The sequence below is a fragment of the Aegilops tauschii genome, chromosome 3, assembly GCF_002575655.3.
Source record: "Aegilops tauschii subsp. strangulata cultivar AL8/78 chromosome 3, Aet v6.0, whole genome shotgun sequence".
NCBI classification, from domain to species: domain Eukaryota; kingdom Viridiplantae; phylum Streptophyta; class Magnoliopsida; order Poales; family Poaceae; genus Aegilops; species Aegilops tauschii.
In genome coordinates this window covers 30,197,709-30,219,586 of record NC_053037.3, presented here as the reverse complement: position 1 = coordinate 30,219,586, position 21,878 = coordinate 30,197,709, and the positions used below count along the sequence as shown (strand labels likewise).

The window sequence follows — 21,878 nt, the reverse complement described above, 5'->3', positions numbered from 1 at the left end:
TTCTCCAAATCTTAGCCTGCTTCTTGGATAGGTCTCTTTTGTAACCCCTTTTTATTTGAATCCCAGGAAGAAGCAGATGAGCCTAGTACCTTGAACAGGCATGCTGTCATATTAAATTCAGAGGAAAGTTAATGCCTCGATGGCTGTTTTCTTTTGTGAAGTCAGTGGATGTTGATCAAGTCCCCCTTTGTCAATGAGTTACTGATTCCCGTTAATTAGAAATAAGAGAAAGTTTTGCTATGTCGAACCGTGCCTGCTGTTTGGAAATAAGCTTATTGTTTCTTGCATCAAGGAAGAACTTCACCATCTTTCCTTGATGAATGAGTTATTGATTCCCGTTAGAAATAAGAGAAAGTTCTGTCGCATCAGGTGGCGGTATTGTCAGGGTTCGACAACTAGTGCCTAATTGATGAATGAACTAAGTGCATTATATTGGGTCCATTAACATGATTCTAATCAATTAATTCTTGCCTCAAGGTTAGGGCGAACATTCACTGTTTGCTCAATTTGCTAGTTAGAAACAGTATAACTTGATCATGGAAATTCGATGGTCAATTCGATAGCGAGGAATGCTTATTTATACTAATGTTGTTGAATTAATATTCATTGAACAAATCATGACCTGTGGTTCTGGGATATATTCCTTTTTGAACGATCCGAGGAAGAAGTAGATAAGCTTAGTTTCTTACTTTGTTATAAAGGCATGCTGTCTTCTTAAATCAGGGGATAAATTGTCTCCTCGATTGCTGTTGTAACCAGTCAGAAAATAATATTGTTTTATTCTTGCATTATGGTTAACCGACTCACTGCTGGAATTGGTGTGCATCAGCATTTGGGCATGTGCCGGACCCCTATGCCATGTGCCCAGCTGACACGGTGTTCCCAGCGCTCCTGAGCTGCCCTGTGGCGCCTTCGCTGCAGGCACAGCTTCCCGACAAAGATGCACCGGTGGACACGAGCCCGGTGTACGTCAAGGGGGATCCGTTTGCCAAGACGATGTACCAGGATAGTGAAGTCGGGCCCAGGAAGCGGAGCCGTGATGAGGAGGATATTATACCTGTGGCAGAGCTCAACGAGGTCATCAAGAACGTGGCGGAAACTGTTTTTGACGAGCAGCATAGGAGTTTTGAGTACATGGACAGGGACTGGCTTACAAAGGGTGAGTATGAAACGTTGGAGTTCAGAAAGAAGGCTCACCCACCTCAGTTCTACGAAGTCAAGGTAGTTATCTGCTGGTCTCTTATTTCACCATCTTCTTCAAGTCTTACTGCTGCCGAAATTCATTTGCGCGTCTTTGCAGAAATCAAAGCATGGCGGACTTAAGCTCGGACCCCGACCTGGTAAAGCAACCAAACCGAGGATTGGGATCAATGGTTTGGGGCGGATCGGGAGACTTGTGGCCAGGCTTATTTTACGCAGCAAGAACATGGAACTAGTCGTCGTTAACGACCCTTTTCTGAGCGCAGATGACATTGTATGCCACCTTTATGTTTTTGTTCATAATTGAGTTACTATATTTGTTGTTTGACTTACTGTGCATCAATTGGTGAATTTGCAGGCTAGATCTCTAGAGGACATGCCTCCTGATTTATTCCCTCCCACCAAAGTTCTATCTATTTCGTATGAATCTCCATTTTGTCAATAAATTCAGTTACATTTACAGGCCACCATTTCAAGTACTAAGCCCTAACACGTCGTTTCCAATCTTAGTGAGCCTGAAAAAATACCCTGGGGCAATCTCGGCGCAGACTACGTTGTGGAGAGCACTGGAATATTCACTGACACGGATACTGCCAGCTCTCACTTGATGGTATATACCACTGGTTTTTTTGTTAAATCAAAAGCTATGTATTTAGCTGTTCAGCGTGACCAAAACAGTAAATCAGTATAGTAGGGGCTGTTTCTTTTCTCAGGTTTTTATTGGGTTTAATAATCTCAAAGTTCGCGGATGTACATTTCCTATCTGTATCTCGAAGTAAAGAAACATGCATTTGTCTTGTGTGCTAGGGTGGTGCCAAGAAGGTTATCATCTGTGCTCTGAGCAATGAAGCTCCCACATTTGTTTACGGTGTCAACGGAAATATTTACACGCCAGATATTAGCATCATCTCAATAGCTGATACCGCTACAATTTGTCTTGCTCTGCTCGCCAAGGTTTACAAGTTTCATCCTCTGTTTAGCTGCTAGCTCTTTGCCTCAATTTGGTTTGTATAGTTGCTGATGACTTTGAATTGTTTTCAGATCCTCCACACCAAATTTGGCATCAGAGAGTGCCAGGTGACTATAACCGGACCATCCTCTAGTGCTGCAGAAATTGGCAGGGTAAGAATCAACCTAGTATTTATGTGTTATTATCATCTTAAAACAACTGATATTACAGTATCTGTTCAGCAGACGTCCTGATTGTTACATTTGGTAAACTGCAGGCACTCAGTTCCGCTATTCCTGATTTAGTCGACAGGTTCCATGTGACGGTGAGCCATGATCCTCAGGTGAAACTGTCTTGTGTGGAACTGGCCGTTAGGCTTGACGAGTGTGCTGACTATGAGATGATCAAGGATTCTGTCAGGTAAGTTCAATGCCCAGTTGGCTGTCAAGTGACTTTTCCTTGTCTGTTATCAAGTAATAACTGTGAATTCTCACCTGGAACTGCTATTTTCAACAAAGGATGGACATTTTTATCGGAATTTCGTTATTTTGTGTACCCCTGGTAATGTGCAATTCAGTCAAGTTGCTAGTATCTCTGTTCCCAAGTACATTTTCTACTGAAAGGTATATTTTAAATGTCTGCTGGAACTGGTGTTTTCGACAAAGGATCGGCATGTTTTTTGAAACTTTGGTAATTCCATGTACTCCTTGTCTTGTATGTATGAAAGATTGCAAGCAGAACTGCAAGCATCTTTGCTTCAAAGTGCATTATTTTCTGAAATGTGTGTTGCTGTACTTTGCAGGAAGGAGTCTTCTTCAGAGGAACTTCACTATGTACTAGCTAACCTGGAGGGAGGAGTGGGTCTCAAGGCCACAGATTATTTAGGAGATTGCAGGTAATTGTATCATGTAGTGACCATGTATGTATCATCATGTGCTGCCGTGGTTTGGGGGCATTCATTCATCAGTTTCTTGGATGGCCTTGACAAATGCAGGTCGTGCTTGTTTGATGCGGATGCTGGAGCTATGCTGGGGGACGGTTCCTTCAAGCTCTTCGCATGGTTCAACCACCAGCGCAGCTACGGGTAATTATCTTTTATCATCACGCACGCAGATTCTTCAGAGGAAAACACCTTATGTTCTTATGTACCTTGTGTTGCAGCCAGCGCTGCACTGACATGATTCTACACATGGCGAAGAAGTCTAGAGTTGATTGAGGAAGAGCTTCTACGACAGAAATGGGAAGAGTTTAGAAACACAGCCCTCTGCACCCTTTGTTACACCTTGTAAATACTGCTATGTTCCTCTGCTTGTACTGACGAGGCAAATGCTTATCAGTGTTGAGTACTACACACATGAGAAGAGACGGTGAATGTTAGTCTCCTAGATAGCTAATCAGGCCATGCCATAGGTTGCCTGTTATTTTGGCAAATATTGAGTGGAAGTCAGCAATGTGGCTGGCTGTTTGTATGAATACAGATGTGTGTAGTCTTTGTAAATTCTTCCTCATGAACTACATCGGCTGTTGGTAGTGTGCTGACGGTTAAGGTGAAGTCAATGTACAGTTTTGTTCATGTGCTAACAAGTTCTGTTCATTTGCCTTGTTTTTTGAAATTTGTACAAATTAAGACTGAATATAAAAATGTTGAAACTTGTCTTGAATTTGGTCATCTTCGCATCCGCCATACAATTTTGAAAGTTACCGCAACTCATCTTCAAACAAGGCCGAAACGATGAAAGTTTATTTATCTGGAAACTTGCCAATTTCTTGAAACCTGATAGCAACCCACATAATAATCATTATCTTATACCTTTGAATAACTAGCAAAGTGGATCATGCAAATGCACCGGCAGTAGTTTTTAAGTGAATGTCATTTTCTTTGTCCAACTACTTATATATAGTGAGATTACATACATTCTAGAATCTAGTTAGATATTTTATTATTAATTATTAGTATTATTGTTATTATTACTACTACTTTCACATGACTGGTATTTAAAATCAACCAGATCCCAAAGAATGAATATTAATGCAAATTTAACACTTCGAAGCCATTCCTGTTCAACATTTAGATATCATTTGCAATCCAAAATGGAGTAATTTTCTCTTGACATTTAGATATCATTTGCAATCCATCAGTTTAGTTGATGCATGTGTTAGTGTCACTCACAAGCGTGAACCCCATCAGTTCAAATGATGTGTGTTGGTGTCACTCACAAGCGTGAACACATATAACCAAATTGACAGTAGTTTGTGGGTGAATGCTATGACGCTACCTATGTAGGCATCTGGATATTTACAATTCAAATGGTTCAAACCTCACAAATCATATTCAAAATATATTATTGCCTGTTGTAGACAAATCAGAGCAGATAGTCATACCAATGCAACGTGCAATACTTCAGCTCCATCACATCCACCAGCAATGTTTATGCCTAGAAGCATAAAACTTCAACTGATGACAGTGCCTAGGAAGAAGCAAATGGATGATGGAAGGCACGAGTAAGTCTACACAGTTGAGCTGACAAACGTGACTTGAGAAAAATAAATCACTTTTTATAGATGAATTATGGCTCAACTTTTATACTTGCAATATAAAAAAACTACATTTGTAAATGCAAAAAAGATTCCTGAAAGCAGTATACTTAGATACTTCATAATGAAAGAACTGCATCTATTTTAGATGCATGGAATGTTCTGAAAGCAAATTGCTTAGATACTACTTCATAATGAAAGTAGTTTACTCAGCTACTCCCTCCGTCCCATAATATAAGAGTGTTTTTGACACTATAGTAGTGTAAAAAACAACTAATGATAATTTAAGTCTGTCTATCTAGCAAAGGGACAATCAATGATTAAGCTTAATTGTTAGTGACTTAAGAAGCACACAATGTGTGTGTCTATATATATATATATATGTTTGAGCCATGTAGAAAAAATAATTGGATTGGGTAACTCCTACAATAGAAATACTGAGTATGAAGAATTACCTGGTGAATAAAACCCTGTGAAAGGATGGTAGTCAGTGATATAGCATGTTTCATGAAGTATCTTGGATTGCATTGACCTAAATTGAACCATATAAAAATTGAAGTCCACATATATAAAAAACACGTCAGCATCCTCTGAATATCCTAGTATAGTTTCCGCGCCTCTGACAATTTGAGGAGGGAGCGCAAGAATATTATGCATTTCAATGGTCTTCCACTCCATCCATGTGGCAACACCATGATCATTGATTTTCCTCTGCCATATTTGAAAGTGTGGATAAGATAATATGACAAAGCCAACAACGCCATCCTCAACTTGGATGATCTGACTATGGATGAAACAATTTTTAACCGGTGGCCCACTGAGCACAGCTAGACATTGCTCCACCAAATCAAACACAAGCATGTCATTCCTCGTAGTCAACCAATAGAATGCATTACCAATAAGTGACCCAGGTCTACGAGCATTAAAAATCCGATATGGAGCGGCTGTTGAGATGAGGTTGCCCCATGCATTGGTCTCCGAGGAGTAGACACATGCGAGGGGTTGATGGTCGTCTCTATACATGATCACCAAGACCACCTTAAAGGGGTTGGAGTGACAGCCGCCGTGCACGTGGCCCTGGTCATTGGCAGCACAGAGAACTGCCCCGTTGATGCAACGGGGGACTATTTTGAACTCCGCCGGAACGGCCACGCGGCGCTGCTCGCCAGTGATAGGGGTGCACACGACGAGCTCTCTGTGCACCCAAGCACGTATTTCTCTGAGGAGGGGATGCCGGGTGCGCCGTCCTCGTGGTAGCAACCGTAGCGTCCGAGGTTAAAACGCTCACGAGGGATGCGATCGGGAGCATCGAGGATGGAGGTGAACACAATATTGTCACGTTGGTACTCGAAGAAGCCTAGGAGGGGCGGGTCCCGGTGGTGTGCGTAGAAGCTGCGGAGGTAGCTCGGGTCTGTGGCCATGCGCCGCCACCGCTTGCAGACCGCGGAGGCGCGTGGGAGGGAAGACGGTTGTGGCGGGAGGCGGAGGAGGATCTCCCACAGGAGGTCCTCGTCGTCCATCACGGAGGCCGTCGAGTTGCTCTCGCTCTTGCTCATGGCGGCGGGACGTACGAGGAACGGAGATCTAAGACGTACGCTGGGGGTAGAAACAAGGATGGATTTCTTTGGCCCGATCGGAGATATATATGTGTGTACCGTACGATGATTGATCTCTGGCATCCAACTGGCTAAGGAAACAAAACAAACTTGGGCACCATCGTACGATGATTCCCTTTTTTTTCTCGCCTTTTTCTTCTCGGCTTGGTAACATTGAGCTCCACCCCGTGGGAACCCGCAGTTCATCGGAGTGTCAAAAACGCTAGCTCTTATATTATGAGACGGAGGAAGTATTATTTTTTCTTTTTAAATCTGATCGGCCTGAAGGGTTTGAAAAGATAAATTAGACCAGAAACAATTACAGTGGAAATCCATTGTCTAGTTAAGACAAGCATTCTGTTTTTTCACTCAAGTGAGCAAAACAATTATAAATGAAATCCAGTCCCACGAGAAAGTAGCAAAGCCAGGACTCCTGTAAGAGGTTGTGCAAGATAAAGTGACACTCAGCAAAAAAATTGTAAATCAAACTAGTGTTACCCATCACCAACTGATGCTCATATACGGTGTGGCTGGCCGCGTGCCAGGCGGTGGCATGCGGCTTGATCCGGGGAAGTCATGGATGCTGGAGGTGCCCGCTGGTGCCACGACTGGTAGGCAGAGAATTTGGGCACGAACGGGCTGCTCGTTCGATGGCAAGGGCAACGGGGCATGCTAGACGGGCGACTACGGTGGCTTGCTCGCCTGCAAGGGCCCATGTCAGCCGCCCAGGACGCTCGCAAAGTTCACGAGTGGCCAGTTCAACAGTACAATTTTTTTCGACATCTCCCTTGTCCAAGGTTTCTTCAACGTGTCCATGGACTTCCTGCCAGTGCGGGCCCAGGGAGGGGCAGGGTGCAGGGAGCACGCTGCACAGCCAACATCACTTCGCAGTGCCCGAGCCAGCTTAGCCCCGGGGGGAGGGGGGGGGGGGGGGGTGCAACAATCCTTGCATGGTGTTCAACCAGAGCAAGTACTGCTGCACTGGGAAGTTGAGCAGTTGTGAACCCACCACCTACTCGTTTTTCTTTGTGCAGATGTGCCCAAACGCGTAAAGCTACTCTAGGGATGATAGCTCAAGCACCAGGTTCACTTGCCCAACAGGCACCAACTACCAGATCGTCTTCTGTGCCCTGAGCGACCTGACACTTCTACCCCAGATCCTCCTGCACCTGCGTGCCATGGACAGATTATCATGGGCATAACTAAGGGCCTCTCTTACCTTCATGAGGAGTGCATGAAGAAAATTGCTCATTTGGATGTCAAGCCACAAAATATCCTCTAGATGAAAACTTCAATGGTAAGCTTTCTGATTTTGGACTATGCAAGCTAATTGATAGAGACATGAGCCAAGTGGTTACTAGAACGAGAGGCACACCTGGCTAGTTAGCTCCAGAATGGTTGACATCGCAAATTACAGAAAAGGTTGATGTGTACAGCTTTGGTGTTGTGGTCATGGAAATCATCAGCGGAAGAAAGAATGTCGACTCATCCTGGTCTGAAGAGAGCCTGCATCTTATTACCATGTTGGAAGAAAAGGTTAAGACTAATCAGTTGGTGGATTTGATTGCAAAGGACAGTAACGACATGCAAACACCTGAGGTAATTCAGATGATAAAGCTTGCAATGTGGTGTCTGCAGATTGATTGCAAGATAAGGCCTCAAAATGTCTGAGGTTGTCAGTCTTGGAAGGTACCAAGAATGCAGAGACCAACATAGAGCACACTTTTGTTGTTACAAATCCAGTAGCTTTTGCTATTACTGTGAATGTGAGCTCCTCGGTTGCACCTCTAGCTTGGGATGTATCAGGTCGTAGGTGAACTGATAATCCTGACAAGATATATCTAGATTATGGCAGGAAAAAAATCCAGTGTGTTTTGATTACACAAGTACTGTTGTGCGAAAAACGCGGTTACCATGGTTACCAAAAAATACAGACCAAATACCGTTTGAAATTTTCAAATGTAATTCGAATTCAAATATTTGGCGGATGACAAATAACTAAGGCACTGTGATTTTACAAAACGTGCTCGTAGCGCAGTGGCGTCTACTCATAGCCTGACGTCCTAGTTGTCTTTTTGGTCTCGAGTTCAAACCTTGACGGCCAAACAATCTTTTTATTCCGTTTATATCATAGAATTAGGCAAAAAAAAGATGGCAGCAGCGGGATTCGAAGACATGACGCTGCGCTTATAGGCCGTGGCCCACGAACGACTAGACCATTGATTAGCAGGTGTCTTTTACCAGTTTCCACACTACTTGACTATACGTTGGTCGTTTAAATTCAAAATTTTCAAAAAATATCGATTTTTTTGCTGGAAACGCCCGTTTACCCAGGGGGGGCCAAAAAACTCGGTAACCACGCGGTAACTCGAAATATCGAGCGGTAACCAAAACCTTGCTTGTCGCTCGTCAAGATACGTCCGTTTGAGCGACAAGTAATTCCAGACGAAGGAAGTATGACGTAAGATGTATGACCGAGACACAAGTCACATAACGTGCTAGCGTATCGTACGACAAGCCAGACATGAATTACTCTCCTGCTCATGGAAAGACCAACCATGCCTAGAGGGTGCCGAGTCTGACTGAACTATCTCTGTTACTGTTGTGACAATGTAGTGCTCCCTATTATCATGGTATATGAAATCAAATTTCATAACATTTTTGCAAATCTAGTCAAATAAAAGTTGTGCTGCTTAGCATGCCACTGGGGTGAATTCAAGGCGCAGTCGAGTAACCATTCATTCCCTCGTTGCCGAGTGCTAGCTCGGAATCCTATGCACGAGTAGTTAGTTGATTGGTAGGATAGTCCTTGCACAAATCCGTAAGTGGCATCATAGGCATATTCCTACGAATCAAACTTTCCATAAAGAGAGAACAAAAAGTAAGCTTCACATTCAAAAGAAGGCAGGGAAAAGAAAGGGACCTCCGATCAACTGCAACGAGCAAAAAGATAACAATACTATAAAATGGCATGGAGTTCCGCTGAGTAAAGCAAAAGGAAAAGCAAGGCTACAATACATACAGTCCAAAGGACGCAAACCTTGGTGATGCTAAATCAAAGAGACTGGCTGGCTGCTGCTTGACGAAAATCTGTGTCAAAGCTGCAATAAGGTTGCAAAACTTGGGTGTGCTTGTGCAACACTGCTGAGATAGAAACAACACCACGGAGAGATAACGCATAGCGTCCAGGATTATCATTAGGCTAAACAAGCCACATGTAGGGTAAACAGATAGAAGGTTCTGCTCCCAATATGTGTGTCGCGATACTGCTCTTTATAATTCCAACAGAAATTAATCGGCTAGAGTATAGAGTATAGAACATCACTAAAATGAAATTCTGCCCATATACATGTCTTGATTGAAATGTGACAATCATCATCCGTCGATAAATTATACTATAATTGGTTTCACTAGTAAGTCCATGGAAAATCAGTAGTCTTGTTGTCAGGGATTTCCATCTCTCTGAACTTCATCATTCTGGCCACCAGCCCCTCAACTACATCTGAATCTGGCGCAAACATCGCGTGGGTGATTCCAACCACGCCAGGGTTCTGACTGTTGAGCACCGAGAACGTCGTCGCAAGGCGGAGACCATAGTTCATGATGAAGTGAACCAAACCACGGGGAAATATGAACACATCCCCCTCACACAGTCTCTTCTGAAACAGCTTACCGGTGGTGTCAAAGAAACCGGCCAGCACGCTGCCATCATGGACAAACATCATCTCCGACGCCCTTGGGTGAGAGTGGGGAAGCACTATCCCGTAGGAGTCGATGTCGGTGCGTGCCATCGACATGCCAAGGGTGTTGAGGCCAGGGAACTCAGCAGCGGTGATGATGTTCGCAGATGACCGGACCATGTTGTCTAGTTTCCCAGCATGGTTGAGAAGCAGTGTCTTGAAATCAGAAGCCAGTATAGTGCTAGGGTGCTTGCAGATGTAACCGTTCATGAACAGCTTCCTTTCACCCCGAGGCGCCATGGGGCACACATCTTGAAGAGGTGGACTGTCTGACAGGCTTGGTGGTGTATAGAGGCCAAGGAGGAGGACGTAGGAAAACAGGACAGTGAAGAGCTTCATCTCCTGGACGCGGAGATGGGAGTAAAAATTCATGGGTTTAAATAAAGTGATGAGAAAGGAGTGCAACCAAAGCCAAATCTGTGCAGCCTGTATCAGATTTCTTGGAGTTCGCTACAGAACTTGCTTCGGATTGTGGCCAAAGTAACAATCTCTGAACTGTGGCAAAAGGGTGAAGGTGTTAATATGAAGCTTTCCGATTCTAGCGACGCCCCTAAGCCATTTGGTTCATCTCCAGGCTACCCTACGCTGCAAATCTAGATAAATTGTCACGCTGATGCTGAAAATGCTTCAGACTTGGTCACTTGGCAAGTCTTCAGTAATGCGCGCATTGTATATGATGCTTGATACTCAATTCAATTAGTGTTCAGTGGTAATGGTGATGGTATCCGAGGAGACGTTCATCGCCTACTTTGTATACTGGTAAAAATTGGCGTGTTTCAGAAATTGCTTCTCATTGATTGTTCAAAAAGTAAAAAACCAAAGTCTGACTGTCACTGAACTAGTAGCTTTGCTGCTTGTGAACATATGGAATGATATAACGAAGGTAATATGATAACATCCGATTTCACAGGTCACAGTGGTTCGCAAATCAGCAAAACGAAGGTATGAAATCGTCACGGTGCATAACGAGTCATCACCAACCAGTCGACATCACCGGAAGGAGGAGGAGAAGATTCACCTTGTGGATGCTGAGGAGCCCAAGGTCGAAGGCGGACCCCGCGGGGACTCAACGGAGACAAATGTGGAAGTAGAGGAGAGCGGTGGCGTGCCACAGGAGCAAGCGGGCGAACGGACGGTTTCGTGAGAGGCTCGAGGTCGCCGCCGCCGCCGCAGGCCGCGCCGGAGCTCCGTCGGCCGGTGATAGGGAGGCAGAGGAAGGGGACCAAACCTCGTGCCTCGGGCCTGTAGTGGGCCCCCAGTGCAGGATTAGCTCGCCGGGGAATCCCCTAAAAAACAAAAATAAGCAAGTACTGCTAAAATGAAAAAAGATGTATGTATTTACAATAGAAACATAACGTCCATTTAAAATAATCCACCAAATTGAAATGTACTATTAGAAAAGGTTAAAAATTGTATTCTTTTTCTTTTCTTTTTTCTTTTTACGTTTTTTTGTTTCTTTTTTCTTTTCTTGTTTTTTCTTTTCTTTGACTTTTTCATTATTTCCTTTTCAAAATTATTTTCTGTTTTCAACCATTCTTCCAGAATTTTAAAAAATACTTAAATTTTTCAAATTTTGTTCACATTTTTTGGAGAATGTTTATGTTTTCGATTTTTGTTCAGAAACTCCCAAAAAATAGAATTTTAAAATTTATTTGCTGCTTTTAAATTTTTGCGAAAATTCAGAAAAGATTAGAATTTCAAAAAATGTTTGCTTTTTAAAATTTTCTTCACAAACTAAAAATTTCAATGATTTCAAAAACTTTTTCCCATTTTTCAAAATTTGTTCACAAATTCATAAAAATGTTCACATTTATAAATTTTTCACAAAATAAAAAATGTTCCCATTTCCAAATTTGTTCACAAATTCAACCAGTGTTACATTTTAGGAATTTGTTGGCAACTTCAAAAAATTGTTCGCCGATTCAAAAAATGTTCGGGGGCAATTTAGATTTTTTTTTGGAAAAAATTGTTCGTAATTTCGAAAAGACGTTCATATTTTTTAAATTTTGTTCTTTTTTTGAAAAATGTTTACAAAATTTTGTTTGAAAATTTCATGAATTGGTTTTAAGTTTTGTCGCCGCTGTTAGTTTCTTTAATTTTCGCGCTGTTATTCTTTCACTTGGGTTAGCCAGTCACGGTGGCTAGCACGACATTTGCATCTACAGAAGGTGGTCAGTTCGATCCCTATCGCGGACTGTTTCTGTGGTTTTTATCTTGCGAAGCAAAGCCACCGCAAATGGGCTGGCCCAGGGTGAGTTGCGGCATGTGTGAAGCCGCGACTCGCGACTCCTTGCCGCAATAAGCGGCGTATAGGAGGACCTGATAGAGGCGGCTAGGGTCGTGGAGACGTCGTGTCGGTTTGTCTGGCGGTGGCACGGTAGGCCCAAACACAACAAAATACCTACTCACAAATAGGCCGACCACTGCGCAACACTCTCGACGCACCTCAGGCCAGAATTCACTTGGGAGCTTAGAAATTGTTGTGAATGCTCTACTCCAACTGCTTCGCCCCACGTCCCTCTTTCTCTCCTGAAAAAGGCAATTTGGGCGGTGACCCTTCTGCGACATCTCCGTCAGTATGGCTGTGGGTCCTCTGCCTCTCTGGCAGTCGCTCCGGCGATGGGAGGGGAGGGGAGGGACCCCGCCGCTGCCTCTCTGACGAGTAGTTAGTCTGGGCTTCGTTTTTTGCAGAGATGTCGCATCGGTGGCGGATCGATGCCGCGTCAGAATAAATTGGCCCTGACTCTTCCCCACCTGGTGTTCCTCCAATAGATGATGCTGGGAAGCAGGTAGCCTCTTCTTCTCGTCAGGCTCCGGATCTGGCGATTTTAGGTTGTGTCGGCTGGTGTTTCTCGTCAGGTCTCCATTGATTGTGTTGGAGACGACGGCTAGGCAACGCGCATGGATCTCCATTGATTGTGCTATTACATTTCTTGATTTGGAATCCTTTGTGCAAATCTTCAGGTCTTATGTCTCTCCGTTTTTCTGTAAGGGTGTCAGCGTATGTACTATGTGTACTAAATTTGTTCAATGAATGAATACGTAGTGCTGCTTAAAAAAAAGTTATGTACTCCTAAAAAAACTTATATAATTAATCATCATGAGGTAAATCCCTTAAAAAAATCATGAGGTAGGAGTAAAAACTGAAAAAGTAAAAGCATAATCGAGCCCTGTGTATTCTAGGTCAGGGGCGGCGCCTCCATTCCGTTCCATTCCAAGCAGGGCGCAGAGATGAGCCGCCGCCGCAGCCCACGCCTGAATCGCCAGACCCACGCCAGCCAGGCCGTGGCGAACGCCGGAATGGCCGTCCGCCGTAGCCCGCGGCTCCACCCCCAAACCCCCTTGAGCACCGGAGCGACCCGCCGACGCAGCTCGCGGCTCAACCCCCAAATCCACATCGGTGAGGAGGGCGCCGGGGTGACCCGCCGGCGCAGCACGCGGCTCCACCGCCAAGTCCACGCGAGCGATGAGGGTGGCGCCGTAATAGGCCTCCGCCGAAGCCCGCGGCTCCACCCACAGATCCCCGTGAGCGAGGAGGACGCCGGAGTGACCCGCCGTCGCAGCCCGCGGCTCAATCCCCAAATCCTCGCGAGCGACGAGGGTGGCGCCGTAATAGGCCTCCGTCGCAGCCCGCGGCTCCACCCCCGCCGCCCCAGGAGTGAGGAGGGCGCCGGAGTGACCAACCGCCGCAGCACGCGGCTCCACCCCCAAGTACACTCCAGCGAGGAGGGCTCCGGGATGACACGCCGTCGCCGCCGCCGCGGTACCTCGCTGGCTGCGCCTGCCTCCCTGCCGGACGACGACGACATGCTTCGGGAGATCCTCATGCGCCTGCCGCCTCAGCCGTCCTCCCTCCTGCGAGCCTCCGCCGTGTGCAAGCGCTGGCGACGCGTCACCACCGACCCCCGGTTCCTCTGCAGCTTCTCTGTCCACCACCGCAAGCCGCCACTCCTCGGCGTCTTTGAGAGAGATGGCTACGACATACGTGTTCACTCCGGTCCTGGACCCTCCCGACCGCATCCCTCCGGAGCGCTTCAACACACTACATCAGATACGTGGCTTCCGGAAGGCCGACCTACTCGGCTGCCGCCAAGGCCGCATCCTCCTCCTTGAGATGGACTGGTTCATTGTATGGGACCCCATCACCGGCGAGCATCACAATGTCGACATTCCACCAGCGTTCGATAAGTTATCCTACCTCTATGGGGCTGTGCTCCGCGCTGCCACCGACCAGAGCCACATGCATGGCAGCTGCCACTCGAGCCCCTTTAATTTGGTCTTGATGTCCCCGTGCCAAGGCTACGAAGATGGTACTCCACCCATGGCTTGTGTATACTCCTCGGAGACTGGGGTATGGGGCAATCCCATCTCGACAACAAATCGATGTGAGTTTGCTCGATGTAATCCTGGGATCCTTGTTGGTAATGTCCTCTACTGGACGTCTAAGAGTGTGAATGCCAAATCAAAATATTTGAATTTGGATCTGCTCGGAGACGACATAATTGAGTTTGATTTGGATAGGCAGAGTCTTGCTGTGATCAAGGGGCCTCCAGGTCTTAATCATTCCACCACACATCAGATAATCCAGTCAGGGGATTGTGATGTTGGTCTTGCCATATTGTCTCATGGTAGATTTGAAATGTGGGAGAGGAAGGTCAGCTGTCACGGTGGTGCCACATGGTTCCTGCAGAAGATTGTTGAAATGCATACTGTTCTTGGGCTCCCTCCTCAGGCTGAAGGATCGGTGAGAGCGGTCGAAATACTTGGGTATGATGAGGAAAATGGTGCAATGTTTTTATTTGTGGACAACAATGTCTACATGGTTGAAGCAATGTCAATGCAATCCATGAAACTTTATCAATGCAGTCATCACAGCTATGCCAATGACATTCATCCTTTCACAAGTTTCTATGCACCAGGTGACTGCTCATCATTATTCCTTGTGTTTTGGTAGTAACCTAATCCAGTAACATTCTATATACTTGGTTGCTGCAATACCTTCGTTGTGCTTCCCCAGTGTCCATTAACAACTTAAACTTAGTTAGAAATTGTTCCTTTACTAGTTGGACAAACTTGTAGCTGTACTGTGTTTTTATGTCTTTGATCTTCAGAGATACCAAATCAAATGTCAAATGAGTAACTCAGCTGTTGTGTTTGGGTTCTCTAAGCTTGTTACGTTTGTTTGTCGGGTACCATCTGTTTTGGTCTTGATTAATGTTATCTCTATAACAAATGACGTTTCCTTAATCTATACTTTCTGAAATAATAGTTTTTTGTGGACTTGTTGAAGGTCCCTGCTGCAAGTGACTAGTACACTTGTATGCCACACAAAAATAAATTGGATTTCTTGTCACTGTTGTTTCCAGAATTTATTAGTTTGGGCATGTTTTGATTTTTGTATGCTTGATATATTGGATTAATTCTAGGCAGTTTTTCTTATGAGCTAAAGCTTTCATTATGATGTAACTTAATATTACTGCTCTCAGGAATGGTCTTCACACTTTAAAACAGACGTGATCTTGTTTATATGTTGTTAGCATCAAAAGTGGGTTATAAATATCTATAAAAACTATGAGAGCTAAAATGATTTGTTATTATGAAGTTATGTTTGTGCCTTCGCCTATCCATATGTCTTTTCCTTGTAGCTTTTGTTTATTGCCTGACTTCTTATGCTTCTGGGTGTAGCCATTCCTGGTGGACGTGGCGGAGCTGGAATGCTGCAAGATATGTAGGATGACTGTCTGGTCTCCTGTGGTAATATGCTGGAATGGTCCTAAAGGTAACAACATCTTCAGGATATAGTTTGTGATTTCTGGATTGTTTGGTTTTTTTGTATGGAAAATATCTGTCTGCCAATGCAGGCAGCTTGCATCCCACAAACTATTGCCCATTCGGCTATAGGGATTCATGCATGTCAATAGCACATACACAAATTTTAAACGATGGTGGCCAAGGCAAAATGACTGTCCCTTTTGGGCCGTAGCTCATAAATGATATCCAGATGTTGCACATAGTGTTGTTGCTGTTAATATTACCTGCTTGTGCCTGTTTTGCCAGCTAGAGTTCTCCCTTGGTTTTGCTATTTCATAGTCAGCTAGCTGAAAGCAAGACATTAAAAAAGGGCAGCCCGGTGCATGTAGCTCCCGCTTGCGCAGGGTCCAGGGAAGGGTCTGACCACTTTGGGCCTATTGTACGCAGCCTTTCCCTACATTTCTGTAAGAGGCTGTTTCTGGAACTTGAACCCGTGACCTCATGGTCACAAAGCAAGACATTAGTAGCATTTTTTGGAAAAGAAAAGCTAATAGTATGTGCATGGTTAGGGGAAACTTCTGCTGTGAAGAGCAATTGTAGATAAAGAGAAAAGCATATATGGATTCCCCACTACTAGTTGGACACCAAATATATATGTGACAAAACCAATACGATGTGTTTGATTTTTGTCTATGTACAGGCATGGTTAAAAAAGGCACGCCTAGGCTCTAGACGATAGAAAAATGCCTAGTGCTTAATTGCGGTTAATATGCATTACGCATAAGCAGAATATTCATACTGAAACAAGTGATTTACCTATGCGGTTTATATGTGCCTTTTGTCAGAAAGCACAAGGCAGTGGCAAAACGTACAATTAACGGCTAGTGTTTTTTTAACTATGTATGGAGGCGACACGGTGTATCATGACATCAGAATATTCATACTGAAACCAGTGATTTACCTCGGTGATAGCTTTCGTAGACCTCTGCCCATTCTTTGATCTTAAATCAGAGCATGGTCCCTTGGGCTTCTTTGTTACTGGTTCATTCAAACCATCATCTGCAAGTATTTCATTCAAACCATTTTGTTGAAATAAACATTTCTGCATTATGAACATATTAGACAAATCAGAAGAATGGGATTTCCAACCATAATCCAGAAAATGTAAAACTTCATTACATTACCTAGCGAACACAGGAAAAAGGTATCTTCACATGTCACTATGTCAGAGCACTCTATAACATGGCCAATCAAAATCAGTAGAAACAAGGGAAATGTTTACCATCTTCACCACCAAAGCCTTCAAAGTATTCCATATCTTCCATTTCACCCATCTCGATATCAACACATTCAGCATACTCTATCTCACCTTCCTGTATTGGCACTATGTGGGAAAGCTTGTGAGCAGTGAGAACATAACAAAGTTAGCTTATGTCTCAGACTCGGTACTGTGCTTACTTCTTCCTCTTCTATCTGAGGAGCCACATAATCTTTTTCCATGTCAAGGATAGTATCAAACTGATTGAAGGGGTAATTATAAATGTGACCATAGACACCTTTCCTCAGACTTCCCTTTAGTTCGCTTTCAGCACTCTGACTGATAGCCGGAAGATGTTAGAACATGGGAATATAATCAATGAATAATAGACGAGTGATAGAGATTATCAGAAGAAGAAGACGAAAATAACCTTCTCTAGTTGAGCAGCCTTTTCAGTTTTCTCCAATCTTCGGAGATTGCGCCGAGTGTTTTTCCTGGGGACTGTCATTATCTTCTCTGTAACAGAGCATAAGAATATCTGTCTGCCAGCGCATGCAGCCTGCATCCCATGAACTATTTCCCATTCGGCTATAGGGATTCATGCATGTCAATAGCACACAAACAAATTAAAAACGGCAGTGACGCCAAAGGCAAAATGACTGTCCCTTTTGTGTCGCAAATGATATCCACGTGTTAATTACTCCCTCCGTAAAGAAATATAAGAGTGTTTAGACCACTAAAGAAGAAATATAATAGTGTTTAGACCACTAAAGTAGTAATATATTATTGCCCTCTGCCTGTTTGGGCATGCCTAGAGTTCTCCCTTGGTTTTGCCAGAGTCAGCTAGCTGAAAACACGACATTAGTAGCATTCAACTATCCCACCCAAATAATGTACATTGTCAAAAGGCTTCAATGGTGTAATTCGCTGTCATTTGTAATCCTAGGAGATATAGCGAAGAGTATGATATCTGTTACGTTTTACGAGCTTGCACACACATCTTGCTCATAGGCTTTTTTAACCGTGTATGCTGCATAAACATCAGGTTATGCATGTATGTACTATATTTACTAAGGGATTGGCAATTTTGTTGTCTGCAGGTGAAGTAGTCAAGGGCTGCTGTTGCCCCTAGTCCCTACCGAGTTTGTCGCGTTCCATCAATGTGGTCGGCAGTGTGTACATACGTTATGTGGAAGAAATTGCTGAACATGTGCCTTCGTTGAGTAAGTTTGTAATGTGACAAGATGCATTTTAATACCTAAACGAGGGAAGTAGTTCAGCTTCCCCAAGACATCATAGTTCACTTCAGATTCTGTTGCAATATCTTCTTTTACATGGTTGTGCTTGGCAGATCTTTATTTGGAAGCACGCTAGTATGCACCCCGTTTAAGTATGAACTGTTTAATTTCCGTTTTTATTAAATATGAACTCTGGTATGTAGTATGAACTTCGGCAAGCGTTTATGTATAAACTCCGGTGATCTAGTTTAAGCGCTAACTGCAAGTTTGAATATGCGGTTTGAAGGATCTATTCTGGCTCAGCGTCCGGCGTCCTGCAGAATTCGTTTCCGGGATGGCCGTTTACCGGATCTGCTAGAGATGCTCTTATACCCTTGATGTTTCCGACGATGACTAAGGACTTCCAAATGTTTTGCCTTTTGCCTGTCCTTCAACCCGACCTGCATTGATGTTGGCCTAGCAACAACTAAAGCATCAAAGGGACGGGAGAAAACAATACACTGGTAGCTCCGGCTACATGCCATTGATCCAGGCTACCCTTAGGGGTCGGGCTGGTTTTGTCGAGCCAGAAATCTATTGTGGGTTCTGATTAGGCTAACAAGTATCGGTCTAGTTCATGATCCTTCCCAAGCCCAATGGCATACGAGCATCCCCCTGCCTCCCCTCCAGCTCTGCCAACCAGCTTGGTGTATAGTGATCTCTACCTAAATTACATAAAAATGTTACATGAGAGTCATATATATACCATCCTAGCTTAGGATGGACGTATTTACATGCGTTTTTAATATCAAGATTGCCATGGGTCGCCACCCAAAGTCAGTGAGATTGAGTAAAGTGGACTCGTCCTTTGCTGGTAAACAACCACCAGAGCTTTATTGGGCACTCAAGACAATACAATCACTTCCATCCAAGAATAAAAGGTTCCGAAAATTATGCAGTTCATCGAGTGTTCCATTGATGTATAGAAGTTAACAAGAGTTGTTCAAAAAGAAAAGTTAACAAGACGTATACGAACTTGAGATTTGCATGGTACACATTTAAAAAAAATGCGCAAGACACAATAGATATGCTTTGGGTCCAAACTTTAGACCATTTAAAAAAAATATGGTTTGGGCACAAATTTCGCAAGCTTCTCGTTGGTCGTCGTAGAGATATAGTTCCAAAAATCTTACAGTAAAATGGAACCCCCATTTATTTTGAGTAAAATACACCACAAGTCCTAAAACTATTCAAAGGGTGTCAAGTTAGTTCTAATACTATGAAAATGCTCATATGAGTCCCAAAAGTTTGCTAAGTGTGCCACCTGCAGTTCTATCCGCGTAGGTTCTATCTGCATTGCATCAGCTTTGACTTACACAGGTGGCAGGTTGACTATTGCCATGTGGCAACATTTCTTATAGACCACCCCAAAATGTCCTCTCTTCTAATTTTGTGGCCTTCCTCGTTGCACAAAACCTACGCAGATTCTGTCTACCCATCAATCTGCCCAAGCCATCTATCCCATTCCCCCGATTCTCTCGCACGATCTGGTCGCCGCCATCCCGCATCTACGTCATCGTTGGCCTTGCTCTCCCACGCGACGGCCCCAGACCCCTTCCCCATGCGGCGGCGGCTGCCTTTCCCCAAGTGCACGGTGACGGCAGTGCAGGTAGGAGGGCGGTGGTGGCAGCAAGCAGTAGGCAGGCTTCGGCCTTAGTCCTCCTCCTTCCACCCCGACGCTGAAGTTTAGACAACTTCTTCCCCAGCTCCTCCCCAGCATAGATGATTCTCCCTGGGCAGCGAAGTTAGATGTGTCAGTGGTTCCAAGCACATGTCGCTAAAGTTCATCACGTTCATGATGTTCAGGTGCCGAGGTGGACTATGGCTATTGGATGGGAGGAAGGGAACAGAAAGGATGTACGCAAGGAGGAGGTCCACAAAATTAGAAGAGATGACGCGGCGGGGGGGGGGGGGGGGGGGGTGGAGGATGGGGGTTGTGCAAAAAAATGCTGCATGTCAGTAGTCAACCCGCAACCCGTGCTAGTCAAAGCTGATGCACCATGGATAGGACTGCAGGTGACACACTACCAAACTTTTAGGAGGACTAAAAAGTTGACACCCCTCGAATAGTTTTAGGACTTGTGTATGTTACTCTTTAATTTATAGCGCACTAATTTCAGTCGTGTAGGCACTAATTTCTACCAGAGCTTGTCTGGATAAGAAAGATTATACAACATGGCACCACCATAGGATCGATTGGATGTAATATAAGACCACATTTGGATCAAACATTGTCTAGCTGCTGAAATGAATATTCTAACTGTGCTCACCCAGCATGCCGCTTTTCTCCTATAATTCAGTTAGTTCAGACCAAATAAGTTCCATTTTTCCTCTCTCTAATATGATAATCTGTATCTCTCAGGCAGGCCCACACTTGCCCAGATTAATCTCCTGCTATTAATCTCAGGGACAAAAAGAGCACCAGCGGATCATGACCACAGTGCATCGACTGTGATGGTATGCTTTTCATACCACATCTGAGAAGAATACACAAGCATGTAAATTTAGGCGATACTTGGGGCCTGAAACACACATTGCTGAATAGAAGAGCTGCCAAGCACAACCATACAAAGGAAGCAAGATACAACTGAAATCCGACTTAATAATACTTGGGGAAGCAGAAATTCCCTGGATTAGGTATTCAAAAGCATCTTGCTACATTAGAAACTTGGCTAGACTAAGACATGACAATAGTTTTAAGATAGCATATAAAAATAGCAGACACCATTGATTTGATGTGACAAACTCACTGAGAACTGCAGCAGCCATTCCTTCACCTGTTTGGAAACAAAATTATCAATCCTGTCATTAGCCTGATACTAAACAGTACCTATGTAAAATAGTACAGTGCATGAACAAGCTTTGCATAACAAACTCGTGATCAGCTCTGCAACATAAACAAGAGCTCTATAACAGATATCATATTCCTGGCTATATGTCCTATGAATACCAATGACAACAAAATAAGTCTTTCGGCCTTTTAACATGGCTTGTTGTGAGTGGGGGAGTTGAATGATGCGACTGTTGTTTCTAATAACAATTAGACTACTGATAACTTGCTTTCAACTTAACAATTTATGAAACAGCTAAACCAAGGGAGACCTATGTACATGGCCTAGGCACACAAAGATAATTTGAACACCATCACAATATACAAAGCCTGGGCAAAGCACAAGTCAGAGTGCTCAGGATGCTATTTTTTATTCAAAATTACGACAAACAGTCAATTGAGGAAACACAGCCCAAATCTCACAAACTATGTTCCAACGATCTCCTTGCCCTTTGAACCATTTCAGCACATTAGCCCGTCAAACCAGGCAGTCACCCTATGAATCATGCAACTGTTCAATTCCATTACCTCCACCGAAAACGGCTGTGTCTAGAAGTATAAGATGTCAGATAATTAATAGTTTTGAGCCCCTTCTCCGAGGCCGAGGTGTGGGCGGCGGTGTGCGCGTCGCCAGCGGAGAAGGCCCCAGGGCCTGGCGGGTTCACGGGCACGTTCTTCCGGGCGTGCTGGCACACGATCAAAGCCGACATTATATTATGGCAGTGTTCAACAAGTTTTGCCAC

General features: G+C 44.2%; 3 protein-coding genes and 1 pseudogene across 3 annotated transcripts; 3 read left to right on the top strand and 1 right to left on the bottom strand.

The window, feature by feature from the left end:
- The first annotated feature begins 693 nt into the window (after positions 1-693).
- LOC120975306 (glyceraldehyde-3-phosphate dehydrogenase 2, cytosolic-like) lies at positions 694-3,866 on the top strand. Its single transcript, XM_045234061.2, has 11 exons — positions 694-1,221; positions 1,301-1,474; positions 1,559-1,620; positions 1,711-1,810; positions 2,008-2,154; positions 2,242-2,322; positions 2,427-2,569; positions 2,668-2,839; positions 2,952-3,044; positions 3,144-3,233; positions 3,311-3,866. Exons 1-9 carry the CDS (start codon positions 859-861, stop codon positions 2,991-2,993), a joined length of 1,284 nt encoding a protein of 427 aa, XP_045089996.1. The 5' UTR covers positions 694-858; the 3' UTR covers positions 2,994-3,044; positions 3,144-3,233; positions 3,311-3,866.
- Positions 3,867-6,238: 2,372 nt separating this feature from the next.
- LOC109770149 (uncharacterized) lies at positions 6,239-8,096 on the top strand (annotated as a pseudogene).
- A 1,306-nt stretch (positions 8,097-9,402) lies between these two features.
- Positions 9,403-10,487, bottom strand: LOC109770151 (germin-like protein 11-1). The gene has a single exon (XM_020328865.4). It carries the CDS (start codon positions 10,389-10,391, stop codon positions 9,690-9,692), a length of 702 nt encoding a protein of 233 aa, XP_020184454.2. The 5' UTR covers positions 10,392-10,487; the 3' UTR covers positions 9,403-9,689.
- A 2,704-nt stretch (positions 10,488-13,191) lies between these two features.
- LOC109770152 (uncharacterized) lies at positions 13,192-18,331 on the top strand. Its single transcript, XM_073509942.1, has 3 exons — positions 13,192-14,938; positions 15,705-15,798; positions 18,129-18,331. The coding sequence occupies exons 1-2, from the start codon at positions 13,990-13,992 to the stop codon at positions 15,749-15,751; spliced, it is 996 nt and encodes a 331-aa protein (XP_073366043.1). The 5' UTR covers positions 13,192-13,989; the 3' UTR covers positions 15,752-15,798; positions 18,129-18,331.
- The last annotated feature ends 3,547 nt before the right edge of the window (positions 18,332-21,878 follow it).

Coding starts and splice junctions, on each gene's coding strand:
- LOC120975306 (XM_045234061.2), top strand. CDS start 859: ATGTGCCCAGCTGACACGGTGTTCCCAGCGCTCCTGAGCTGCCCTGTG. Junction 1,222..1,300: donor CTCAGTTCTACGAAGTCAAG/GTAGTTATCTGC, acceptor GCGTCTTTGCAG/AAATCAAAGCATGGCGGACT. Junction 1,475..1,558: donor TTCTGAGCGCAGATGACATT/GTATGCCACCTT, acceptor GTGAATTTGCAG/GCTAGATCTCTAGAGGACAT.
- LOC109770151 (XM_020328865.4), bottom strand. CDS start 10,391: ATGAATTTTTACTCCCATCTCCGCGTCCAGGAGATGAAGCTCTTCACT.
- LOC109770152 (XM_073509942.1), top strand. CDS start 13,990: ATGGCTACGACATACGTGTTCACTCCGGTCCTGGACCCTCCCGACCGC. Junction 14,939..15,704: donor CACAAGTTTCTATGCACCAG/GTGACTGCTCAT, acceptor TTCTGGGTGTAG/CCATTCCTGGTGGACGTGGC.